The sequence below is a fragment of the Meriones unguiculatus genome, chromosome 15 (genome assembly GCF_030254825.1).
Source record: "Meriones unguiculatus strain TT.TT164.6M chromosome 15, Bangor_MerUng_6.1, whole genome shotgun sequence".
NCBI lineage: Eukaryota > Metazoa > Chordata > Mammalia > Rodentia > Muridae > Meriones > Meriones unguiculatus.
Window position 1 is genome coordinate 74,937,157 of NC_083362.1, and position 27,340 is coordinate 74,964,496.

General features: G+C 47.7%; 1 protein-coding gene across 13 annotated transcripts in view; it reads left to right on the plus strand.

Annotated features, from left to right (window-relative positions):
• The window catches only part of Agap1 (ArfGAP with GTPase domain, ankyrin repeat and PH domain 1), a 435,843-nt gene that overhangs the window by 332,353 nt on the left and 76,150 nt on the right, over positions 1 to 27,340 (plus strand). For 6 of the 13 annotated variants that reach the window (XM_021650398.2, XM_021650399.2, XM_021650397.2 and 3 more), the window contains one exon: positions 26,862 to 26,939. The exons of the other annotated variants lie outside the window; for them this stretch is intronic. In XM_021650398.2, coding sequence (XP_021506073.1) covers positions 26,862 to 26,939 — 78 coding nt within the window. The remainder of the gene's footprint in view (positions 1 to 26,861; positions 26,940 to 27,340) is intronic. 13 annotated transcript variants of the gene reach the window in all.

Consider the following 27,340-nt stretch of genomic DNA (forward strand, 5'->3'; position numbering starts at 1 on the left):
GCACGTCATCTTGCCCTGACTGATAGGCCCTTCTCTCAGGTCTGCAGCTTTTGAATAGACCGCATGGTCCCTTCCCAAATCACAGGATCCATTGTCAAATACATCCTCAGACACCAACAACACGACACTGGGCTACTGAACCTTGTCATCCATGTGGATAGTCAAGATGGGGGTTCTTCTGTTTCACAAATGCAGACAATGCAGTAATGTTCCCCAGCACATAAAGCAGTGATATACTCCAGACACAGATGGGGGCTGGTGTCAGAGGCTCTGTTAGGCCTCTGGGTCAGGGTGACGTCTGTATTTGGCTTTGTGCCTGGTCATTTGCTTGGGCATAGACCCTAGAGGTACCTCGTCGCCATCCACTTGTGTCTCTTTGCAGCACAGCCGTGCTTAGCAGGGCCCTTGCCCTCTCTGCTCTTGACTTGCTCACACTCCTTCCCAAAGGGATCCCCTCCTGGCTTCTTCTGCAAACATATTTCTTGTGTGTTTGCCCTGATGTGGTCAGCTGTTTTGCTGGCGATTAGAACATACAGGATTAGACACCGACTGATTGATTTATGGGAGCAGTCTCTCTTGCAGTTTCTTCAGAAACATAACCAGTTTCTGTGTTTACCCTCAGGATGATAATCCTTGTTTGTTTTGTTGTTTTGGATGAAGCATTTCAAGGACAGTTTGAAGTTAGCAGGAGGCCGGGCGTGATTGGTTGAGCCTTCTGTCACTCATAGGAGTCCAGCTTTGCTAATTTGAATATTGATCAAAAAGACCTGCCTGCTCTAGCTCCAGTTCCAGGCATTGCGACCTCTTGTTTTACTGAGATGTGTTACTTATGCTTTAGAGAAGCTGTGATTCCAGGTGAGCTGTGAGCTTGTTTAGCTCTCTCTCAGCCGCACCCTCTTCTCATCTCAGACAAATAAGAAGCACCGGGTAGGAAGCCGTGGGCCGGAAAGAAGGGAGGACAGTGGAAACTTCAGCAGGCATTGCCACGCACACGCACAACTTAACTGGGGCTTCTTCAGTACGCAGGACATGGAGAAAATTGGCCATTTTTCTGTGGGGTAATGGGCTTTGTGAAATATGAAAATCTATCAAATGGTTACATGCAATGACTTTATATCAGAGTTCATGAAGAGCGCCTACTGCACGCAGTTTAATTCTATTTAATTTTTTAAGGGGGGAAAAGCAAAGGGAAATGTTTTAGTTTCTCTTAAGCTGATTTCTCTCTGCTTTTTCTTAAAAGTGCCTTTCTAGTTACCACACAGTGATGTGATCATTATCCGCCACCTCGTTGCCCCGCTGCCTCTGCATGCAGTAAAATACAAAAAGAGAGAGAGAGAGAGAGAAACCAGGGGAGCTTGTGAAGTATGACTCCCATCCCAAGACTCATTGCCCACGATTCGTACCGCTTGACAGTAATGATCTTATTACAGCACTGTGGACCTTGAAGAGATTTCGAGAGGAGAGTGAAAGGACGGAGGCTCGTGTAATCAAGTGGCGCTGAATATTCCACGCGTTTTTGATCACACACTGATTGGGCACAGTTTTAGCCCATCTTCTAGTCAATTATGCATGGCCCCTGTGCTCCTTGGATAGGCAGGAACATTGATGGCTGTTGTCTGGCTTTGGCAGACAGCCAGGAGTTTGAAGTGCCTCACGCACACCGTCTTCAGGATAAGTGCTTTTTAGTTGGAATTGATTACCTTTCTTTGGGTTTTGCTTAATAGCAAAACTGCATTTGGAGAGGGCTTCAGGTGAAAAATGGCCGTATTAGCCATTTAGAGCACCCAAACTCCTAGTCAATTTTTAGGCTCCCTTCGTTCCCATCTAATTTTTTGCTTAATGATGTAATGTTTGCTAGTATGTGGGACACCTCACCATGTTTGCCTCTAAGCACACGTGTTGAGCAGGCTGGATAGGTCAGTCACGTGGCTGCCTCGTTCAGGCCCTCAGACCCCAGCTCTGAGGTAATCTGTGGATCAGTCCCCATCTTCTCCAAAAAGGAACCCAAAGATACTTTCCTCTGGGAGACGGAAGTAAATTCTCCTTGTGGGGTTGCCCACCATCAGGTGGTGGTGAAAGGTGATGTTGTCCTTGCTTGTTTGGAATGTGTTTTGCTGCTTTTTGCCACAAAGGATTTTGCTCTTTCCGGCTTTGTCTTGGGGTCCAGGCATATTTGACTGTTTTCTTACGAGACCATTGTGTTTTCTGGTTTGAAGATCACGTAATTGAACAAATCATCACATGTCTAGGCGAGTTTTGCTTACTTTTGACAAATTCTTAAATTTGATTCTTGGCTTGTAGATAATTCTAGAACTGCCCAGCAGGAAATTTTCAAAGTTCCTGTTCATGTTTTTGTGTGAGACCACAAAATCAGACACCACAGAGGAAGTGATCGGTGTAACACGTTGTGGACAATATTTTGAAGTCACCAAAAGCATGGCGTCTGGGGCCTCCAGCCACCAAGCTGATGTGCGAACTAAGAACCTGGCTTGCTCCGCTGTGTATTTCAATAACTTGATTTGACTCTCCCTAATGAGATAAATTGGAAGCTTTGTTCTTTTACTTGATTTTCATTTGGGTCTTTCATGATGATATCTGCAGGTGAGAATTGCTTTCCTCTTCAGTCAGCACAGCGAAAGCTGTGATGTACTGTAGTCACAGCTCCCAAACCTGCCCTGAGAGAAACCGCCAGAAAGTAAAATAAACGTCCTATCAGAATTTCGATTTGCTGATACCTCTTTCACAGAGAAAATCAGTCACAAGCGAGAAGCCTGTGTTGCCTGTCTCTGAGTGGTGGGCTGCAGAGAGTTGCTGAACTTCGCTGTGTGCCAGGCCCCGATGTAAGCGAGTTCTGTGCGTCCTGTCGTAATCCCTGGGAGCCTGCGAGGTAGGTGCCATTATGCCCGTTTTTATAGCCGAGGAAACCGAGGGTCGTAAACTTTAACTAACTTGCTCAAGGCCACAGACATAGCAGGCGGCACCTCGGATCCACACGGGACGCACCAGTGCTCAGCTTACCGTTTCCAGCTGCCTCCACAGTGACCTTCCCTCCTCTGGAAGGCCGTGTTTGCGCCTTCACTTCAGATCTTGCCTTACCTAACACTCCTGTGGATTCAGTTCATGCCACGGAAAGGATGATGAAAAGGATGTTTCTCCTCCATCGTAATAAGTTAATAGCCAGGCTCTCAAAAAGTGTAACTTGACCTGTGACTGTGCATCAGCAGATGGACCAAATGTGGGTTATTTTACCTCAGTGGGTGAATCCAGTTCCCAGGATTAAAGAGAATCAGAGAGCTGGTAGGCCCAAGGGAACGGTTTGCTAAGTGAATGCAGAACAGCTCTTCTAACTGTCTCGGAGTTCCTGCCAGTCGTGCAGCCTGAGATCTGTTAGCTATTTTCTTGACCCCGCTTAGCATCGCCATAGTCTCTCAGGGACTACCAGTGGCGCGGTCTGAGCTAGAAGATGGGTGTGAGGACTGGTGTGAAGGACCCGCCTGGCTGCAGGCGACCTGGCCTTGAGCATAGGTTGCCGAAAGACCCCCCCTGTGGTGTGGTGGCCATCAGTCTCGCTGAATGCACAACTGTTTGGTTGTCCTTGCCTGGTGGGTGGGGAAGACTGAAGACAAATGTTCCCAGTTCCTTTCTTTCCTTGCCATCCCAGGTTGGGGATGGGACATGGAGTCAGTTTGCCCATGTTTGTCAGGGAATGGCTTAGGATGTTCATCAGCCAATTCATTCAAGGGAGGAAACGGACAGCCCCACGCTGCTACCCCCAGCACCACCATCTGACAGGAGTCACCGTGTCATGATTGGTCCCAGTCTGCCTTTAAAGGTGCCTGGGTTTCTTCCAACAGCTAAATCAGTGAGTTTGTTCACAAGAGAGTTGAACGCAAATTGAAAGGCTTGGATTTTTAGGGCAGATCTAATTCTTGCTTTCATTTCAGAGTACTAAAGATATACTTTGAGTACTCTTCCCTATCAGGACCCATGAATATATTATAGAACCTTGTTGGGGGTTACTTTCTGTAGCCCCCAAGTCCTTCAGAGATGCTGTTGGTTTTTGGGGGTTGGGAAGAACCAGGCTGCTTTAGTGATCTGGTTTCCCAGGACATAGGGCTGGGAGGAACCCCTGAAGAGAGGGAGGAGCTAGGAAAGGGTGAGGCTCAGTGTGAGGACCTGGCAGCCACTGTTGGAGGGAAACTCCATCACTGGACAGGACCAGCAGGGGCTCTGTCAGGGTAGGCTCAGACTTGAGGGCACAAGTCTATCCACATCTTCCAGCTCTAGCATTTGGGTCCAGCACCCTCTTCAGAGCTGATTCCATGGTCGTCTCGAACACCCCTTTGCCCATTTTGCTCCTCTCTCGTTTCTCCTCATTCTTTAAAATTTCCTGTCGTTTCTCTTTTTCATCTAGACCTCGTAAACTTCTTTTTTTTCTCCTTTGCTGTCATTGCCCTTCTCTTTTTGATGATGGTTACTCATGGCAAAGCATGGAGCATGCAGTGTGCCGCTGAGGCTGCTTGCCTTGGGCCGCTCAGTGGCACTCTCATCAGAATACTGTAGCATCCCCATGCCTGTTTCCACAGTGCCTCATCAGCAGAAACTCGGTCACCCTGAGCATTAGCTCCTCATTGCCCCATTCCCTCCAGCAGGGGCGACCCTTTTCCTACTGTTTGCGTTGGGGGTGGGGTCACCTGTTTTGAATATTTCCTGAAAGGGGAATCATTCATTCATCTTTCTGAATCTCGATTCTTCGGCCTGACATAGTTGTGTTTGATGTTGCCACATGTGTATGCCTTTGATTTCCCTCTGTATTGATTAGATTTGCTCCTCAGCAATGTCGTAGATGTATGTGATGCATCTGTCGCTCCTGCCTGCCCCAGCTTGTTTCCCTCCCGCCCCTCTCTAGAGCCTTTTCCACATTCTTGTCTTGGAGCATCTTGAGTTGGACTTAGTTTCGGGACTGTGTTACGTTCATTTCTCACCTTTGATAGATGCTTGGGTCGCCTCTACCTCTTGGCTGTTGTGTGCGATGCTGTAGTGAGCATTCCTGGACGGACACCTGTGAGTGACTGACTTCAGTATTTATAGTCATATTCCTAGGAGCCGAACTTCCGGCTCACACGGTAATTCTGTTTAGCTTTTTGTGGAATTGCCCGGTTTTCTGGCTTTACTTTTTTATCTGTAGTGTGGACTTGCAGGAGTTCTTGTGGGTTAGTGGACTTGCAGGAGTTCTTGTGGGTTAGTGGACTTGCAGGAGTTCTTGTGGGTTAGTGGACTTGCAGGAGTTCTTGTGGGTTAGTGGACTTGCAGGAGTTCTTGTGGTTAGTGGACTTGCAGGAGTTCTTGTGGTTAGTGGACTTGCAGGAGTTCTTGTGGGTTAGTGGACTTGCAGGAGTTCTTGTGGGTTAGTGGACTTGCAGGAGTTCTTGTGGGTTAGTGGACTTGCAGGAGTTCTTGTGGGTTAGTGGACTTGCAGGAGTTCTTGTGGTTAGTGGACTTGCAGGAGTTCTTGTGGGTTAGTGGACTTGCAGGAGTTCTTGTGGGTTAGTGGACTTGCAGGAGTTCTTGTGGTTAGTGGACTTGCAGGAGTTCTTGTGGGTTAGTGGACTTGCAGGAGTTCTTGTGGGTTAGTGGACTTGCAGGAGTTCTTGTGGGTTAGTGGACTTGCAGGAGTTCTTGTGGGTTAGTGGACTTGCAGGAGTTCTTGTGGGTTAGTGGACTTGCAGGAGTTCTTGTGGTTAGTGGACTTGCAGGAGTTCTTGTGGGTTAGTGGACTTGCAGGAGTTCTTGTGGGTTAGTGGACTTGCAGGAGTTCTTGTGGGTTAGTGGACTTGCAGGAGTTCTTGTGGGTTAGTGGACTTGCAGGAGTTCTTGTGGGTTAGTGGACTTGCAGGAGTTCTTGTGGGTTAGTGGACTTGCAGGAGTTCTTGTGGTTAGTGGACTTGCAGGAGTTCTTGTGGGTTAGTGGACTTGCAGGAGTTCTTGTGGGTTAGTGGACTTGCAGGAGTTCTTGTGGTTAGTGGACTTGCAGGAGTTCTTGTGGGTTAGTGGACTTGCAGGAGTTCTTGTGGGTTAGTGGACTTGCAGGAGTTCTTGTGGGTTAGTGGACTTGCAGGAGTTCTTGTGGGTTAGTGGACTTGCAGGAGTTCTTGTGGGTTAGTGGACTTGCAGGAGTTCTTGTGGGTTAGTGGACTTGCAGGAGTTCTTGTGGTTAGTGGACTTGCAGGAGTTCTTGTGGGTTAGTGGACTTGCAGGAGTTCTTGTGGGTTAGTGGACTTGCAGGAGTTCTTGTGGTTAGTGGACTTGCAGGAGTTCTTGTGGTTAGGCTCCCCTTAAATATTCATAGCCTTAGAATGTTGTACATGTGCCCAGGAAACTTCCAGGTATTTGTAGTCAAAGCCTCCACAACTGGGTGTGAGAGATAGATAGAAGGAGGGAGGGAGGGAGGGAGGGAGGGAGGAAGAAAGGGGAAGGAATTGACGGTCCCTCTTTGCTTCCAAGTAGAGAATGGAAACCAAACTTTGGTCTTCTGTAAGAGCAGCTAGTGCTCTTAACCACTGAGTCATCTTTGCACCCTTAGATTTCTCCTTTTCATTAAGCCTTGGATTCCAGCTCAGGCAATGTGGCCACCACATTCTGCCGGGTTGGTTGACTCACCTGTCCTCCTTAGGTTTCTGCTGCTGTGATAAACACTAAGACCAAAAGCAACGCAGGAAGAAGGAGTTTACTTCCGTTTACAGCTTACAGTCCATCATCCAAGGAAGTCAGGGCAGGAACACAGAAGCAGGATGGTTTAGCTTCTTTAGGTGTGTGGATTTTAGTATGGTTATCCTATATTATATGGCTGATATCCACTTTAAATGAGTATATACCATACATGTCTTTCTGCTTCTGGGACACCTCCCTCAAGATGATCTTTTCTAGTTCCATCCAGTTGCCTGCAAATTCCAGGATTTTCTTGTTTTTAAAAATAGCTGAGGAGTATTCCCGCTGTGTAAATGTACCACAATTTCTGTATCCATTCCGCAGTTGAGGGTCACCTCGGCTGTTTCCAGATCCTGGCTATACTGCATGAAGGTGCTGGGAACATGGTTGGGCAGGCGTCCTGGTTGGACAGTGGAGCGCCCTTCAGGTGTGCACAGGGGTGGTCTGGCTGGGCCTTGAGGTGACACTGCTTCCAGTGAAAGAAGGCCACCTGCTTAGGGGTGGCACAGCCCACAGTGGACTGAGTCCTCTAACATCAACCATTAACCAAGTAAAGGCCTTCACAGACTCACCTATGGGCCAGTCTGATGGGGAACTTGCTCAACTGAGATGTCAGGTGGACAAAACACTAGCTATCACACCCAGAAACGCTCCCCATTTGAAAACCCTTATAGACACACACACAGATGTATCTCCTGGGTGATTCTGACTCTTACCAGGTGACAGCCACAGTTAAACCCTCACACTTCGCTCCAGCGTTGTGACTTGCCTCTGGTGATTTAACATGATTAAAGACTGTGTGCCTTTCTTATTTTAGTGGGTCAGGATAAAAATATTGTCAGTGCCATCTGCCTTCTTCACTATCTGCAGCTACATTTGGACTTGCGAGACCCAAACATGAGAAATCAGAAGGTTATATAGGTTTAAGAAATTGGTGTAAAGAACCGTTCCATGCAAGGGGATGTGCACGAAACACGTGTGTCATCCAAGCAGTTTCAGAGAAAAGGACAGAGTGCAGAAAAGTTTTTAATTAACTCCATTCCACATGAGCTAACTTTTGGAGCTTGGTAAATAGCATCAGAGGTTTTTTTTTTTTTTTTTTTTTTTTTTTAACAATTGGGAAAGGGGCAAGCGTCTTTTGCTGGTCACAGCTATCTTTGGTACTGCGAAGATGAAGCCATTACCCAGGACTATCTTGTTTCATGGACAATTAAGACAATTACAGTGTACAATCCTTTAGTCTGTTGGGAAGAAATTTCTTCTTTGCTGCCGTGTGTCATGTAAGAGTTTTATCTTTTCTCATTGTCCCGGCTTTGGAAAATGCTTAGCCTTTGGATGTCTCTGCTAATGTGTACTTGAATCATGAATCATGAATCAACCAGCATCTCGAAGTATCCAGGTTTTTCTATAATAATTCAGGAAGATGCGGTCAGGGGTGGCTGGGACCCTCACTCTGGAGCCCTGCTCCACTTCCTGGTGCAGTAGCTAGCCAGGTTCCTCAAAGTGTGCATACAGATCTTACCAGCCAGCAAAGGTTTGAGGATGAGCACTAACTACATAGCATCGACTGATATTGTTAGGGCACTCAGTCTGAGGCCACATACCTGTGACACGGCAGATAAAGACATGGGCAGATGGGCTGCTTCCTTTAAGAGGTGGCTCCTCTCGCTAAGGCCCCTACTCCCAGCATGTAGGGCCTGAAAAGGAGTTTAGCAGAGAATCAGGTTAGTAAAAGTGAGGAGTGCACATCACTAAGCAGCAGCTGGGGAGTCCTGTAGGACACCAACAGCTGACCGTACACAGTTAATACCTCACCCTTCTGGAGAAGAGGGCCACACTGGTCTTTGGCTCTTCATTGGACTGCACAGTGTGGGTGATGGGTCATCATCACAGTGTGATGACTCTTAGGACAGCCTTACATAGGTGGCACAGTTAGTCTCATCCATTTATGAAATCGAAAATCTGAGATCAGCCAGGGCTGGTGGTACAATCTGTAATCCAAACACCTAGAGAGGCAGGGGGACGAGGAGTTCAGGTTCATCCTCGGCTACGTAGGAAGTTCAAGGCCAACCTGTGCTACATGAGAGCCTGACTCAGAACAAACAGCATTTTTAAAAAGAAAATCCAAGGAAACAGACTAGCCTTGTGCTGCCTGACATCCTGGTAAACATCGGCCTTGGAGGTTGAAGGGCACCTCCCTGGGCCTTCATGGATGTGCTGAATTGATTTCTACTGTATATCTTCCCTGTAATTACTGCTTTGCATGACATAACCCAGACGCAAAACCCAGCAATGCCTGAAATGAAAAGTTTTCTCAGAGAGGAAAGCAGTCTACCTACCTTTTGAAATCTAGAATGCATATCATCAGGCGTAAGTCCTGTAAGGAAGCCATGGCCTCCACTTGCTGCTTTAGGAGCTGTGTCCAGAGACACACTTAGGAAATAATGGGGCAACTGAAGACTGCAGTTTTTGTTACTTAATCCTACAGGGGGAAAAGGTATGGTGACCTCATTTTCCATGTGCGATGGCTGGTGAGCAAGTGGAACTTCATTAGTTTAAGATCCAGACTCCCGAATAAGATATGTAGCTCCTGTGCTGCAGTGCTGTGAGGACCATATGCCTCTCCCGGTGTCCTCATTAGCTTCATCAGCTTGATACTAGCTTAGAGTCCTCTGGAAGAGGAAACTTCAACTGAGAAAACCCTTCCATCAAGTTGGCCTGTAGGCAAGTCTGTGGGGGCGTTTCTCTTGATTAATGATTGATGTGGGAGGGCCCAGCCCACTGTGGGCACTGCTATCCCTTGACTGGTGGTCCTAGGTTATATGAGAAAGGTAGCTGTGCAAGCCATAAGGAGCAAGTCAATTAGCATGACTGGCTTCCTCCATGACTGGCTTCTGCTTCAGTTCCTGCTTCCAGGTTCCTGACTTGAGTTCCTGCCCTAATTTCCCTTCATGAAGCACTGTAAACAGAAATAAACCCTTTCCTTTCAAGTGGCTTTGCTCACGGTGTTTATCCCAGCACCAGAAAGCAAAGGACACACAGGCCTTCCGCTAGCACCCAGCTGGGTGTCCCCCGTTTCTGCTCTACTAAGACTCTTGGCCCACGTGTCCTTTATATGTCACCCGAAGTCACACAGCATAGTTCTCTTTCCTTCTTCCAACAAGACGACACATCCCTCGCGTGGCTGAGTCTGTCCGTGTTGGAGTCTGTCATGTTTAATGTATTCTGCATTCCTTCAGGTCGGTAGCCCACAGGGGTGTTCCCTGTTACTCTCATGCAGCATGATGGCAGGTCGTGCGAAGTTTGTAAGGCGTATGCAGATGAAGCCTTCGGTGCTGGTCCGAGTGAGTGACACCTGAGTGATGTGAGACCCTGGGTTCTGAGAAGCTCATTACCTTCCCCATCAAAGGCAGTGTGTATTGGGTTTTGCTTTCTAGCGGGCCAGCACCTGACCGTGGGCCTGACGTTGCACCGCTCAGTCTCCTCTTCTCCCGTGGTGGTATTCAGGCACCACACAGGAAGCAAGAGGAAGAAATCCATGTCCTGTGAATGGATTTCACTCCACTCACAGGATGAGTGTATCCGACTCTTACGTGTTCAAAACACGTAAGAGTGAACAATCTAGCGCGTGTATAGTGGAGGAAGTGTGCGGTTTCCAGTACTGCGCATCGAATTCAGCCTTCGTTTAAAGTACGCCATCACCTTTCCGTGGTTAGAAAGGGCTGGGGAAGCCATGCTCTCTGGCAGCCCCGCCTTACACTGGGACAGACAGCCCTGATAGTCACTTTGACACTGAGGATCGGATTTTGCCTGAGATGGCTGAGCTCTACGGAATGGACCAGGAGTCACCTGCACTCCGGTCCCGTGGACGGTTCTGTTTCTCTGTCTTGGGGGCTGTTGCTCTTCCTCCTTCCTCTCACCCGGCTTCCAAAACTCCATTGTGCAAATTGATTTGGAGATCAGCCTTGATGAAATACCAGCTTCAGCCCTCCCAGCCTCAGAGCAGTATCATTAGCCATTCCTGATTGTTTGGTTGTACGCACTAAGTCTCTGCAGCGGGCTTGGAGAAGCACAGAGATTAACTGGGGGCTCTCCAGCCGTTTGTCACACAAATAGCAGTGCCAGTAAACTGAAAGACGATGAATCATTTTTCTCAAAATTGAAACCTTTTATCAGTTGTGTCGTTTTCATTATTCAATAAATGATTAGTAGGAGCGTCGCCACTTAGTCATTCGTGGTTAACAACTGCACGCTGCGGCTGCTGGCCGGGCGGAGCATCACACCTGTGCATGAGCAGAAGTCCGCCTCGTCCTCCTCTCCCATGGAACCAAGCTGACCTCACACCCGCTGTCAGGTGCACAACAGGCCAGAGTTAGGAATTAACAGGCATGGTTTGAGTCCTTGACGCAGGGCTCTGACATCGTCCGTGCCTGTGATAGTTGGTGCGTGCTGTGTTTCCAGTCAGGGTCTCACTGTGTAATCCAGATCAGCCTCAGACTCACCAGCCTCCTGCCTCAGCCTCCTGAGTGATGGGATTGAACGTGAGCACCACCACACCCAGCTTGTTCTGCTCCAGCGCCAAGAACATTAAATGGGTGGGAACCTTTCCTCTTCCTTCTCTTGGATCTTGTAGTCTAACATTTTAGCCCTTTAACTGCCAGCCATCTTGATTGGAGAGGTTCCTCTCGTTCCTAAGGCATTGGTATCACTGATGGTGGCAGGTTCTGTTCTCAGAGCTTAGATGGAGGAGGACACTGACATGTCTTCCAGCCTACACATGATAGACCTCCAGAGATGTCCTGGTAGCTTTTTTTTTTTTTTCAACTTGACAGAGTTTTTCTAGAGAGAGGAACCTCTCTATTGAGAAAATGCTTTTATCAGATTGCCTGTAAGCAAGTCTGTTGGTCATTTTCTTGATTAATAGTTGATATCAGAAGGTCCGTCCCACTGGGGTGCTGTCACCCCAGAGTCCATGGCCTAGATGATATAAGAAAGCAGGCCGAGCAAGCTGTGGAAAGCAAGCCAGAAGACAGTGTTCCTCTGCGGCCTCTGCCTCACCTGGTGCCTCCAGGTTCGGGCTTGAGCTCCTACCCTGACTTCCCTCAATGATGCACTGTGATGTGGAGATGAAAGTCAAGTAAATCTTTTCCTCTCCAAGTTGCTTTTAGTTATGATGTTTCATCACAGTAAATGAAAGCAAACTAAGATGCCAAGGTCTCCAGGACTCCTTTGTGTAGCTAGAGGTAAACATATATTCATACCCTGATTCACCAGGAAACAGTCATTGTACATTGCTACTGAAATGTGGCCATCTGCATATTTGTGAAGTTGGGAACTACTAAGAGACTCCAATTGCCAACATTTGCCTTTAACCCAAGTAAATGTAATTGGTGAAAAAAACAATCATGCTACTGCCAACTGAAGGTAGGTAGGAAGAATAGGTCAGGTTGCAGATCATTGTGGAATGACTGTGTATCTTGTGTGCACTGGGGAATATGTGTCCTGTATCAGTGATGCTTCTTCCATTTTAAAAATACTGAAATGGAACATTTGCAATGGATTTGTAAGTTTTAAGTTACGCCCTTTCTCTAGCAGCATGACCAAAATCCTGTTTTATTCATCCCAAATGCAAATGACTCTGTGTGCAACAGATCCACATTCTGTGTGGTACCCTCCCAGTAGTTACATGGAGGCCATCGCAGTGATCAAGTGCATTGCCAACAGATCCGGGAGCTGTGGTCAGAGCGCCTTCGTTGTGTGTAGTAGCAGCCTCAAATGCAAGAACAATGATTGCTGTAATTCTGTTTCGGTGCAGTTTTAGTTTATTATTAGTTACTGTTACCATTGTTTGTTTTGTAAATTAGTCCTTATCACCTGTGTTTATATACAGGAAGAAAACAACAGACACACTGTTCCCTAGCAGCACCATTTTGGTTATGTACTTCAGGTCTTTGATGCAGCCTCCAACGGAAGAGAGAGCTACTGCCTTTACTGAGATGGAAACATCATGACATAATTTTTGCATAACTATGAGCTGTGTTTCTAATACTTTCAAAGACGTTCCTGTGCTACCCTGAGTAAGATCTGTCTTCAGTATCCCTTCAGCTTGTTTGACATTCTGTGAGGGCTCTTCTTGTGTCTCTGGTTATTGGTTCCTGCAGATCAAATGTGAGGTAGTTGGCTTATCAGGCCAACCTCTGTTGCGGCGTCTGCTTTGCTATTTAAGAAAAGATGGCCTTCATAGCTTCCAAGCTCCCCAGGACATTCGGTTTCCCAGAGACAGTACCAACCTGTCTCTTGGTGACCACAAAACTCAAAGCCATCTCAAATGGAAAGCTCCAGTGTGCTCCTTTAAATTATAAAATCTCAGCCCCTCATGGAGGAATTGAACCTGCAAAGATAACACCCAGGTTCAGTCTCAGGGACTGACAGTGTTAACAGGTTGGAGGACTGGGCTGTGTTAGGCTTAATAAGGATATTTAATGCAATTGATCACTGCCGCCATCCATCACCTTCATTTCTTTTAAAGAGACTCAGACCAGAGAGAAAGAGCACGAGGTCTGATTAACAAGCCTCACAACTTGCACTGCTCAAGTCACCACCCTCTTCCTGCTGTGGGTGGCCAGGCTTCCTTTTGGACAAGTGCCTAGGAAAGTCTGTGCTGTGCTGTTGGTGGTTTGTGGAGAAACATGGGAGGAAGGACTAAAGACTATCTGAGGCTCTGTAGACATCTCCTGGGCCCCCAGAGTAGTAGCAGTGTGAGTATAGAGGAGCTGAGCCCACAGACTCTGCGGTCTGGCTGAGCCCTGAGCCACCTTCACCATGGGAAAGCTGTGGGGACCTCAGCCTGGTCCTTTCATCTCTTAAGTTGGGATAGATAGAGCAGTTCACTTGTGGGAAGGCTGTGGAAACTGAATGACAGGCAACAGTGCTAAGTCCTCAGTGTTGTGTTCAGCTTAGCACAGGTTAGTGGTGGTGCTGATGACAGTGATGCTCATGAGGAGAGTGGTGGAGATAATGATAGTGGTGCTGATACTGGTAAGACGGTGATGGTGGTGCTGATGACAGTGATGCTCATGAGGAGAGTGGTGGAGATAATGATAGTGGTGCTGATATTGGTAATATGGTGATGGTGATGACAGAAGGATGTTGGTAGTGATGATGATGTTGGTGATAGTGATGTTATGATAGAGAGGGTAGGGTGTTGACAGAGTGCTTGTAGTCCTTGGAAGCTATGACAATCATGGTGGAGGTGGTGGGAATGGCAGTGATGTTAATGGTGGTAGCAGAAATGTTGTTGGTTGCACAACAGTCGTTACGAACTGGTTGTTAAGACATCGGTGGTAAAGATGAACAGTTGGGGAGCCTGAGATTGTCTAGAGCCTGCTTCTTTGTTCTTTCTTAAATGTGGGGAGGGCCAAGTCTGAGTGTATAAAGCAGGGCAGCGTTCTGCCTTCGCTCACACTTGTCTGTAATGACTTGATCATTCTGGGGTACACAAATGTAAACCTTCTACACCAAGAATGGAGTTTTATAGCCATGAATTAGCGGTAGTCCAACAGCCAATTGATCCTGATCCTAATTACTGTCAGAAGTAAGGCCTTTAGGCCAGTCGTCAGTACCATCCCACTTACTGTGTCCTTCCAAAGTTTGTTTACAGCTGTAGATTTACAGCGTCTGTCAGGAGACACATCCCTCTGGGCTAGTCTTTGTCTCTGGATCATTGGACAGCCACATGTTACATTCTTATTTTTATCTTTCCAATTATGAAATAATACAGACTTGAGACAACTCACATAGTAAGGCAAATAGTTTAAGGAAAAGGGTGCGTGGAAGCTGAGGGTGGTGTCTCGGGAGGTGGAGACAAGAAAATGGAGAACAAGTCCATGGGTTGCAAGGAAGATGATTAGTGGGTAGGAGCATTTGTCATGGAAGCAAGAGGACCTGAGTTCAAATCTTCAGCACCTGTGTATAAAAGCCAGGCCTGGTCACATGTGCCTGTCACCCCATTGTTGGAGGACAAAGACAGGTGGATCGCAGGAGCTCACTAGGCAGTCATCTTAGTGCAAGATCTCGTCCAGAAACCTAAGGTACAGAGAAATAGAGGTGGACGCCAGACGTACTTCTCCAGCATACACACATTTTGGAGCAGAGCACTGCATCTGTCATTGGTGCCGCCTCTCCCTGCTTAGCCCCTTCCAAGCCTCCTCCCGGAGGCTTATCATGGCCCGTGGTAGAAGGATGTCTGTAACAGCTCTGCCAGGACCACTAGGAGCATGACAAGACCAGCTTCCTTGTGATCCAGTCCCTTCTTCTGAGGCGTTCAGAGAGGAAAAGAAAGGACGATTATGGAGATGCTGACCGCTTAGGAAGTGTAGCAGGTAGAGTGATGATATACTCCCATACTGGTCATGTTGATTAATGGAGCTGTATTTCCAGGGAGGCCTAGAAGAGCCATTCAGGTGGGCCATAGGGAGCAAGAAACACACAGGCTCGTACAGAATGGTCCTAAGCCAAAGAGCTGCTGGTGAGCAAGGCAGAGTCGGGACGTCACAGAGGACCGTTGAGCTCTGTGTGTCACAAGTGCCTGGGAATACAGCTCCCTTGGTAATAGGGTCAGTGTCGTTGTGGTTATTCACGTTAGAGAATATTGTAGGCGGAGATGGTGAGGAGAGGGCTGTATGAAGATGATGGGGAGGTAGGCATGCTCACCAACAGAAGCCAGGAGACACTTGAGGAACTGACTGAGCACCCTCTGGAGCCTTCCAAAGGAGTCCAGCTTGCCGCAGCATCGTGCCTGACCACTGGCCCCAGAACCAAGAGGGGGTGAATGATCTTGTGTCATTTTGAACCGCCCATTTTGTGGTGCTCCATCCTGGCCGCCACAGGGCGGACGCCTGCAGTGTCCAGTGAGCAGTCTACAGCTGGCCCTCCCATGGCTGCACTGGTGTACTGCAGAGGGCAGGGCCAGGGGGACCACCCCTGCATTCCAGCTGGCATGGCAGGAGGGAAGAGGTCAAGTGCCCACTTGGACTTGGAAGCAAGGCTTCCAGGACTAGTTGGAGGGCCTGATGTGTGAAGAAGAAAAGAGGGCAGAAAGCAGGAAGGTGCAAGGTGCAGAGCTGAAGAGAGGCACACCGGAGACTAGAGGCTGACTCGTTCTTTCCTGTGGAAATTGGGTTAGATACAGATAGTTTTGCTTTTCTGTAATGCCTCACAGGGTAAGTGTCCAGAAGCCACTAACAGCTGCCCCAAGAGCTTTGTCTGTGGCGGACATTCTGCTGAAGATTGTCCGATGCCCCTTAGATAAGCATGAGCCAGCCTCCTGTTTTTCGGCCAGCAACGCCACTGCTGTGACAATCCCCCAGGTCACTCTTAGGTTCATGTGTTCCCTCTGCAGATCTTTCTCAATCCCAAGTGAGACTGTGGTGTTGAAGTCAGGCTGTGATAGCTACTGGGTCCTAGAATTTGGGGTGAGGATTTCATGAGAGACAGCCGGGCTTGGGGAGCATGGACAGAGGCCATGGGAGAGAATGAGAAGATTCTCTCAGTCATGTCCCACAGGGAGCTGACTTCTGCAGAGCCAGCAACAGCGACAGAGGGAGTGAGAGGCTGAGGAAGACAGGCTGTGTTTCCAACGTTGCCTCAAATGCTACTTTTTCGACAGATGAGATAGGGAAAGGAGTTAGTGTGTACCATCATTTTTTCTCTCATGCATGCCTGCAAGTGTTGTGCAGGGCGGGTGCATGTGTGCATATGGCAGCCGGAGTTTAACTTTGGTATCCTCCTCCATTGCTCCTTCACTTGTTTGTTTTTTTTAATTTTTAAATTTTATTTTATGTGCATTGGTATTTTGCCTGCATGTATGTCTGTGTGAGGGTGTCAGATCTTGAGGTTACAGACAACTGTGAGCTGCCATGTCAGGGTTGGGATTGAACCCGGGTTCTCTAGGAGAGCAGGCAGTGCTCTCAAACCTCCGGGCCATCTCTCCAGCCCTGTTTGTCTGATTGTTTGTTTTCGAGACGGCGTCTCTCAGTGAACCTTGCGTCACTGACTCATCTGGGCTGGCCAGCCAGTGAACTTCAAGGATCTCAGTCTCTGTCTTCACACCCACACCCCACTCCCGGGGCCCAGGTTACAGACAAGTCCTACCACGTCCGGTTTTTATGTGCGTGCTGGGAATTCGGACTCAGGTCCTCCCACTTTGTACAAAAGGTATATACACTTGGCTGAACCTGATCCCCAGCCCTGTCACCCTTCTCAGGGGAGCCATTGGCTGTTGGGACAGAATTGCGTCTGTTTCTCTCCATCAGAGGCTGTTGGCCTTTGAGGGTGATTCTCTCCTGCATCTTCCTGTCCCTCTGAGGTAAATACAGGACACTTAAGGGGTCATATGGATGGACAGAGACGAGAGCCATCCTGAAGAACAGTAGTTCATAAAACCATCAATTTTACCAAATTACAGAAATCCAATTCATAGCACCCTTTAGTTTCATTGAGTAAAATCTCAAGTGCATTCTTAAAACTGATGACTTCCTGAGATCGGGATCTGCAGTGTATCAGCACTGAAGGAGCCACCGCAGATAGATTTTCACAGCATACTTGCTGGCTTCACTTCTTACTCCGCTTTGCTCCCCAAAAGAATGGAGATTGGTGTTGGGTCCTTAGAACTAGTTAATGTGAAAGCTACTTTAGAAATTACTCACAGTGAACTCTGAACCCGCATTATCTTTGTGTCATTCATGCAATGTTCTTGGGTTTTAATGTTTGTTTGGTTTTTGGCTTTGTTTTGGCTTTTATTTGTTTGTTTGCTTGTTTGTTTTTGCAATATTCCTAATTGTGGCTCTCATGGGCTCAACCACACACAGCCAGGGAAGGACGCTGGCGTGTCCCCAGCCACTGACCATGTGGTTGCTTTGGTGTGTCTCAGTGAGGAGGAGACCCCTCCACAGATGAGGGGTCTGGGACAGGGAGCCCCAACTCCCTCCACAGCCACTGTGCCCTCGCCAGCGCTCCAGGGACATCCTGTTCTCCTCCCTTGTGTTCTTTACTTGCTCTTCTCTTCCCTGGCAGCTGGCACCACTGGGAGAAGCTACTGTGGACGCCACTGTGCTGACGCAGTGTGGTCCTTTTCCCATCCTCAGGTCTCTGGGCCTCGTGTATTGCCACTCTGCTCCTTTTTCTCAGAAGCTTGCAGGCCTAAGCTGTCTGTAAAATCACTTTGCAAAGAAGAAAGAATGAAGATCTCCCAGTAATACACATGTGCACATTTGTGTCACAGGTGCCCAGAGGTATAGCACCATCCCATTGGTTCAGTGGCACTTCAGTGTATAGCGCAGTAGACCTCAGGTTGACATTAACTTAGAAATTCAGCCAGTTAGAAACGTAACGTAGATTCGAAACCGTAGGTACTGCTATCCCTGAATTCGACACATTACTGCCAACATTTTGTTCTGTAGAAGCAATGTAAATGAGAGGAAGAAAAATGTCTAATCTGCTCATTAGATTATTTGATAGATTTTATTCTCTAGAAAAAAGTTCTAGTAATAAATTTTAACTACAAAGAAGTTCACAAAGATTTTGAAGAGTTTAGGAATGGGCACATGTTCAAGTGGCTTCCTTAACCTCCCTGTATGATTATAGTAAAATGATTTCATTTCAAAAAATGAGTCAGGCAAATACCCTCTCTTTTTTTAAAAGGTGGACTAGAGCCAGTGTTATGTGCTTGTGTGCACACACAGACACACACGTGTTTCTCCTCTAAGCCTTCATTAGCATGACACATGTTCTGGCTGGCGAACCTGTGTGACGGCTGTGTGTACTCTAGGTGCACACTTTACTGTGCTGTCTTTAGTTTTATCTAGTGCTTTTTTCTATGCCAGGGTCCACATTACCTTCAGTTGTCAGTCTTCTCCATTGCCTTAGACTCCTGCCTGGGACATTTTTCCAGACTTCCTTATTGATGAGCTTCACCTGTTGGAAAGGCATCATCAGAGCTACTCTGATGGCTACTGCTCCTGGACCTTCTCTAATGTTTCTCTCAGACTAGTCAGGGCCTTTAAGGCTGATGAGGATAAAGTCCCACTTCCATATATTTTGTGTACTGACTACATGATTTCTGTCTGCTTGTACCAGCTTGTCCTGTTCCTGTGGCCTGTGGCAGTCACACTAAGTCCCCAGTCTATGAACTGTTGTGTCCTTCCTCCATGTGAACTGTTTGGAGGGAAGTCACTATGCCCAACCCACACTGAGGGCAGGGTGTCTACAGAAATCATTTGTAATTCTTCTGCAAGAATACTCATCTCACATTCATTACTATTAATATATAAAATCCTTTCTCTTATGTATGGAAGCCATGATTATTTGATGCTCTAGTGTGTAAGTCAACCTGGCTCTTTGAAGCATCCCTGCTGTGTAGTCAGAGGCCATTACAATGCCTCTGTGGCCTTTGGAATGCAGTTTCATCAGTTGGGGGGGGCTGTTTTTATCTATGCTTTTTCATCAAATCACGGCACCATAAGATATTCTAGCCTTGCCTTGTAGTTTTCCTGCATGTCTGAGAACCAGCCCCTTCTCTAAATAGTACTGGTTCTTTTCATACGAAAAATGGTGTAAGAAACTGAGGTCTGCCTTTACTTCTTGCTACTGGCTGCCTTTGCTGCAAGGCAAAGAAGTGTATCTGTGGGTAACTACTCAGTAAGCTCGACTTCTGTATGAAATAAAACATGGCATATATGTAGCATAGCATAGGAAACACTATAACATTACCTTCCTACCTGCTTCCCCTCTCCCATTCCTTTGTAGTTTTAGAAACTGAACCCAAGGCCTTAGAGTTGCTGGGTATAATAAAGGGACATTTGAGTAGCTGGCATAGGCGGCAACTTTGTTGAAAAGTACATACCTCCATCAGCATGGCACTTCCAGTATGATAAATCCCTGCAAAGGAAAAGTGAAAGACTGCTAACAGGAAGCTAGCTCTCTTCTGCAGCAATGTTAAAGTAGCCTTCCCAGGCAGTCCTGGTTAAACCTGGATAAAATTGCTGTATTTAATTTCTAATGAAAGAAAGCAGACGTTTTATTATTTCGATGGCTCAGCACTGCGGCACTTCTCCCAGGCCCTTCTTCAATGGTAATGACCTTGTTTAATCATTCACAGTGACTAAGGAGCATGCTAAAGAAGCCCTGATGTTATGGTCAAAGCAGTTTTATGGGAAGAAGTTGTTAGTGTGTAAAGGAATAAATGTCTGAATGAGCAGCAAGAGTGAGTTTAGACGTCTCCTCCTCTCTGGTCTTTTCACACTGACTACCAGAATCTTCCGGGTTCTGGGCTTTCTGAAGCCTCATGTCTGAATACTCTTGGAGGTTTGTGCAGCTGGCCCCAAATGGAGACAGCAAGCCTGTCACTGCCTGCTCTGATGGCAAGTTCAGATGCCACATGTGAGGGGCCCCAGCATGGAGTGTTTCACCCCGCCCTTCAGAACTCGGCTGCAGACATAGCAGATCAAATGCAGAGGCCCTTGTTTGCTGCCATTGAGGCCGGTGGTCCAGTGATCACAGCCCCTCAATTACAGCTCTGCAGGAGCACAAGCAGCGGCCATTAAATAATTATGCCTTTGATTAGTTGCTTAACTGGTCATTGCTTTGAAATATGATAACACAATTTGGAGTTTTATTAAAAAAACAATTTTTCCCTGGAATTGTCTAAAAAGATTTTGTGTTTAAGGAAAAAAAAAATCTTCACTGTATTTTGGTTAGAGGAAATTGAGATTAAAAAAAGAAGAAACAGAGGGGTTGGGGTCCAGGACGAGAAGAAAGGGAAGGGGCGGCAGGAGGCAAAGATGAGATGACTGTTTCCCATTATCACTCATTCTGACTCAGGGACACTGAGGGGCCCGGCACCCTGCATCCTACTCCCCAGCCGCCATCTTGACTGGCCCCCACAGAATGGTGAGATAGAATCCCTGCGTAGGTGAAGTGAAGTAAGTTGGGGTCTCTGGCCACTCTCGGGCCCACTACTGTTTGCCTGTTGACCCAGATACCACGTGGGCTTTCCTTCCACACACAGTCTAGTTTGGGAAACTTGTCAACACTCATTTGTTAACTATGTGAGAGTTCAGTTAACTTGCGCATGGCGGGGGGGGGCAGCTGTGTGCACGTATGGTGCGTGCGTGTGTGTGCCTGTGCATGTGTGTGAGTATGTGTGTATACATGTGTGTGTGGTATGTGTATGTGTGCAGATGTGTGTGAGTGTGTGTTACAGGTTGAATGCCAGGCGTCAGCCCCGCAGCATGCAGTGGCCCAGCCTTGGTAGAGTGTTCTTCACAGTTCCGGGGGACTGTGCCCAGGTGAACATGGAAGCCACGAGGCCATGGGGGTCCCTGTCTCCGTTTCCTCAGAAACACACACTGCCCCAGGAAAACCGGGAGGAGAGCTGGCGGCGTCTTTTCCCAGAGTTTCCAGTCTGTCTGAGAGTGCGCCAGACAAGGAAATCTACATTGTAATACATCGTGGAGAAAAGAAAAGCCTATTTACGCCGGAGTCTAACAATTACTGCAGAGCAATTCACACTCGAGCCTGAGACACATCAGACCCCCTGGAGCTCTCCACCTGCACTTTAATATCTCTAAGCCAGAAAAGAGTCCCACTGCCCCTGTCTTGGGAGTTTCTGGCTTTCTGGAGAGTCGAGGGAGTTTTGAGTTGATTTTTTTTTCTTGATGTCTGCCGGGTTAGTGACATTCCCCAGAGAACCTGCATGAGCCCACTATGTAAAAGCCGTTGGTGGTCCTCAAACCCAACGAGCTCTAGATAAAATGTGTGCGGTACAGGAAGCCATTCTGAGTTAGTGGAAATTAAATTGAAACTATCCAATTAAGGATTGATGGCTTGTTCTGTAGTTTCCTTCTGGGGGCTGTTTCATTGCCTGTGGTTTGGAGTGGGGAAGATGACTGCCCTCCCTGGGTGCTGCCAGCAGCTTAGGGATTTTGTCTCCTAAACATGGGGGTGCTGCGTCCAGCTGCTTGCCGCAGATTTTGTTTAGTCCTTTCAGAGCCCCTTTGGAGGAATGTCTCAGCAGGACCCCTTCCCTGGGAGAGAGCCGAGGTGCCCAGCCCCTTCTCAACTGAAGCAGCAAGTTCGCATAACCTGAGAATCTTCTGGGCTCCATCCTACGGGGAATCGCTGCCTTTTCTACAAAAGAAGTAAACATTTACACATTCTGGTTGAGCAAGTGAATGATCACACACAGCCGGACAGGAGAAATTCCCCACCCCTTAATCTCAGGACACAGTTGCTGCAGACAAAGTATCGTGGGACGTGGGGCAGACGACACCAGAAGTGACACAAAACGGCAGGGCCATCCGCTCACTGCCTGCAGAGGCTCCTGGGAGATGTCCCTGGTGACACAGTCAGCCAGCAGCACTGAGGAACACTGATAGCATTTACACTGATAACCCCCTTAGCTTTACATGTGGCCAGTGAGGGACAAGGAATCACTCTGTCTGACAAGGCGATGGCTTGAGTTCTCTTAAGGGCCTAAGTTTACACTCCGATGTATGGGCAAGAGGGTTATTCATCTCCTTCTTGGGAGCAGACATTGTTAGAGGCAAGTGGCCCAGCCCTCTTCCACGTAGGTAAAAAAGACCCTGCTCGTTCTGCTAATTGATTTTGGGAGCTGCGGCATCCTCATTTCGTCAGCCAGTCCATGTGTGCCCAGAATGTAACTCATGTGCCAGAACATCCAACATGGCCAGCCTACAAGTGCGGACATAGCCTCCTGGTGGCTATATCATTTTAAATCGGCCACTCGGGGAACCTTTATCTAATCAACTACAACAGCTGCTGGGGGAGAGCAGAGGTGACAGTAAGACGCCTGTTTTCCTGGGTGGTGACGGAGGGCGAGTTTAGAATAAAACCTTGTTGTCTTGAGCTGGCCAACAGACTAAGGAATGTTTTTATTCTATTTACAAAAGCTGGTCAGAAGTCTCAGCACTGGGAATCTGCTCTCGGGTTGATTTTCATGCTGTGGTGAAACAATGTGATTGTTTTGTTTAGAAAAACAGAATAATAGAAACTTCCATTTCAAATAAAGTTCCAAGGTCACACAAGTCCATATGAAAAACTGTACCTTCCAGGAATAGAGTCGTGGGTGCTAAGTGATTCCAGTCACAGTAACTTCATAGAAAGCTGTAATTTACACGTTTTTCTCTTCTCTGTCTTTGAAAAGACCGAGGCTGTCTGTTAGTGATTACCAAGAGTCAAGAGTAACATGCCACACCTCTCTTGCTCAGGCCGATCCCGAGTTCGTCGTTTTTGCCATCGGGCACTGCAGACACTCCTGTGGTTCACGTTAAGAGCAGGACTTGGGAAGTGCAGCTCTGTACATCTGGACGTGCGGGTGGCATCCACCTCAGTACCAGTGTGGTGGCTACTACAATAGAGGAATGACTGCATAGCTGAATGCCATATCTGCACAGTCAGCCTTCCTGGTGTTTTTTATTTCACAGGTTCCCACTGGGGCATCTTCTAGTCCCCAAGAATTGCCCTGTCAGTCTAGCTTAGTGCTTGCTCATAAGTAGTGTATATTTCAAAGAAAGTCAGAGATACCATTGTTGGATCACATGCTTACCAACTGTGTCTGTGCTTTCAGCCTGAGTGCGTCAAATTTTCAGTCCTTTTAATCCTTGTAAAATAACTTTGCGACCAGTGGATCTTGTCATGTGTACTCTTGATCATCAGCTTGATCTGAGGTAGAATCATGCTGGAGACAAACCGCTGTGGTTGAATTTCCAGATAGGGTTAACTGAGGAAAACAAACCCTAGCTGTGGGTTAACGCCGGTCCATAGGCTAGGGTTCCGGACTGAATGCAGAAGGGAAAGGGAGCTGAGCCCAGTAGCCATCTCCCCCTGCTTCCTGACTGTGGATATGATGTGGCCAGCTGCCTCAAGCTCCTGCCCCATGCCTCCCCCACCATGGTGGACTGTAAATCCTCCGACTGTAAGCCAGAATATTTATGTCGCACTCTCCAGATATTTTGCCATAGCAATGAGAACGGTCTTAGTCACCCAGTACAGTGATGATGCATTTAAATCTCTGCCATCGACCTTGTTTGCTTCTTCAGCCTTCTGCTCTGGGTGTCCCGTAGCAAGCTTGTGTGTGACTTAGTTTACTGTGCCTGCTTTATTGTCATCATGAGGGTGACATTGCCCCATGCACTCATGGTTGTGCGATACCAAGCTTAGTGGTTTTCCTGTCCTCCTGTGTTGAAGCTTTCTTCCATTTGTAAAGTGAAATGAGAAGGGAGAGCTTACACCCAGGATCAGTACTTGGGTCCAGCCTGTAGCTTCTGGGATGTCACACCCAGAGTTGTCTGCTGTTGGAGACCTTGTTGCAGCCCCTTGTCATGTAGCTAGAAAGCCTGGGCTTATCCTATGAGCAGAGCTCCAGGGTGAAAAGAGCAACCACATGCTTTCGCCATGCTGCCTTTTGGCCAGCTACACATGAAATTCTGAGAAATAAAACAAAATCTAAGTGTTAGCCTGTGTTTAAGCAAATAAACAATGTTATGAAAGTTTTTGAAAGACCTAAAATTTTATGTAGAGGTTATCCAAGTGGGTTAAAATGTTGCATGTCTGTGGCCCGAGGCTAAGGGAAGAGGAGTTTGAGACCTGTCCAGATACATGGTGGGATCCTCTTCAGGAGAATAAGTAAAGGTTGCACAGAAAACATCATCTTGTGAGCATGACAGCCTTAGGCATCTCGTCTCCTGCCAAGACCAAAGCTACCCTCGGGTATGTGATGGGGCTGGAGTACTGCAGGCTCCACTTGGGACCATGTGGCTGTTTTCCCTGAGATGTTAAGTGATGGTGATGATTGCAGTTCTTGTTGAAAAGCTCCTAAACAAGGCGACTTCAGCAATCAATGCCCCAGGAGACAAATGCTCATATCAGGACCTTAGTATCAGCCAGAAAACTGTGATTTGTTTACAATGAAGAAAAAGCCATGACATTTTATACGTTGAAATTGATTATTTCATCAATAGGTTAATAGAAATCCAGGCTGTAAGTTCACTTCTTGGTTATACATCCCACCTATAATGAGAGATCAGAGCATGAAAAATGCAGAGTACACAGCAGCCAGGAAGAGGTTTTCACTGAGCCCTACCTGCAGCGGCAGCCTGGATTCTGCCTATTTATATGTAAATGTTCTAGAAGGAGGCCTGCTTCCCACGTGACGCTTGGTAGTAACCACCTCTTCCTGGAACTTGTGAAAAGTGCCCCAAGACCCTGGGAGCATCCACCAGTGCCCTGCTGCAGGAAAACGGTGTGACCTGTGGATCGGGGGTGGGGGTGCAATGAGCCTTTGTTTTTCCTTGAAAACTGCGAGCATTTGGATTTCCTTCATTGTTCATGGTTGGCATCAGCGCTGGCTGATATCTGAACAGCCCGTCCAAGTGTGTTGTTCCATAGGATGAACACAAGGCCCAAGACTCAGATAACGAAAGCCCCTTCACCCTTCTCCCCTCCCCATACATACCTCCATCAAAAGTCAAGTTTTGACCCATATACGATAGGAAAATTCCAGGCAGCAGCTGTAAGTATTTACTGATTAGAGATTAGATTTCTTACCAAATTATTTGTTGCTGTCCACACTGCAGAGTGAGACTTGGGTGTTTAATTATCCCAGCTTTAATTGGTTTAAATCAGTGGACAGTGGACTTACAGTTGGTGACAGTCATGATTAAACTTGGCATTCTAAATATATAAGGCCGTATTTCAGAGCTGGCTTTCCTTAAGTCAGCTCAGGTTTCCCCGTGTGTTTTGGCCATCTTTATATAGACGCTCAATGAGAGTGACCAGCAACTGACTCTCCTAGAATCTCCCTAGGTCACTCTGCCCATTAGAAACCCCGTCTCACACAGGCCAGCCAGGGCCTGGCACCACACTGCCTGCAGTTGGAGTGACTCAAACACTCCAGCAGACGGATGTGGCTAGCCTATCCTGAGTCAGGGATGCCTCGGTGGAAGCTGACCAGTCTCCAGCACAGCCTTCTGGGCCACACCACGTGTTACATCACCTAATGGAAGCTTCTGGCTGGTCCTCCTGACTGTGGAGTTGAGAAGCAGAAGGCCCATGGTACCCTTCCTTGGGAGCATGGCAGCTTTTACCCCTGCTGGGTATTTTGATGTCTGCCTACAGAAGCAGGCCCCGCCTAGATACATGGCCTCCAGGAGCCAGCTTGTCAACTCCTGTTGGGCTTGTGACCTGTGTCCTCAAGGGCTGAGGGAGTCCTCAAACCAGCCATTTACAAGCCTTAGGTATCACATGTCTGTGTCTGTGTGTCTACATGTGTCAGTGCGTGTGTGTGTGCTTGTAGAGCGTGTCTGTGTGTCTACATGTGTCTGTGTGTATGTTAGTGCGCGCGGCACGGTGTGTGTGTGTGTGTGTGTGTGTGTGTGTTTGCTTGTAGAGCGTGTCTGTGTGTGTGCGGGTGTAGAAGATTCCTGTGACCCTGGCATGTGTCTTCTTACCTGTCTGCTGGGCAGCATGCACAGGTGCAGTATGTCTGATTGGCTCAGAATTTTACTCTTGACCCCACGTATCACTAGAAGTGACTGTCCTTTCTGAAGAGTTTGAGGAGGTATCTGCTGTGGGAGAGCCCACCTAGTCTCAACCTGGTCCTCGGGCTTTGCTGCTTTAGGCTAGTGTCCGTCTCACAGGGGTGAAGACGAGTTAACAGAGAGTGCTCTTGTTTGAAAAGGCCTTCCTCTGCACCGGTCAGACCTAACCTGCCCATCACCAGGCTCCTTTGGTTGTGCTCCTGGTACTTTGTCCAGCTTCTGAACGGTAGCCCTCAACAGCCCAAAGGCCAGCGTCTGCCCCGCGGCGTACCCTTGGCTTACCAAGGGGGGTGTGCACATTTGCCTGGGAACACTCAGCTAATGGCGCTGGCACAGCTCTAACCTTCTCAAGCCCCTCTGTGCTGTCCTCGGGGGAGTGGCGGGCCAGCGGAGGAGCCCGCGGGTGCTGCCCAGCTACTGCAGGCTCAGAGGTGACTTCACGCGCTACTTTGACATTTCTTTTCTCCCTTTTTCATTTGTTTTCTTTTCCTTTTTGTTGTCTCTTTTTTCCCCCTGCCCTCTGCTCTCGGGATGCAGCCAAACGCAAAGCATGGAAACTAAACCGTGTTGGTAGCCTGCGAAACATATACAGCAGCAGCAGCACCAACACCGAAGGTAACCGCACCCTGCCCGCCCCCGGCTCCTGCCTCCCCGCCTTCCGTCCTTCCTTCCTCCCCATGCAGACATGGAAATGCGCCCGCCCGCAGCCGCATGCCCCCGTGTTGTGTTTGCAGTCGGCCCTGTGGTCTTTCCATCCTTTTGTTTGTGTGTTCTATTTTACCATTCATGTTCCTTTCAGCTTACTTAAATTTTGACCTTTCCCTTCAGTCGTAGGGTAGTGATGTTTAAATTACTTTGGAAACCTATTTTCTTCTCTTCCCCCCCCCCTTTCCTTTATACATGTGGGCACTCAATGTAATATTTCCCAAGTTATTACAGTTTTTAAAAGTGTTAGTATCAGGTGTAATGATCTGTAGCCAAATACAATAGTGTGCCGTGACATTTAAGTAACAGTC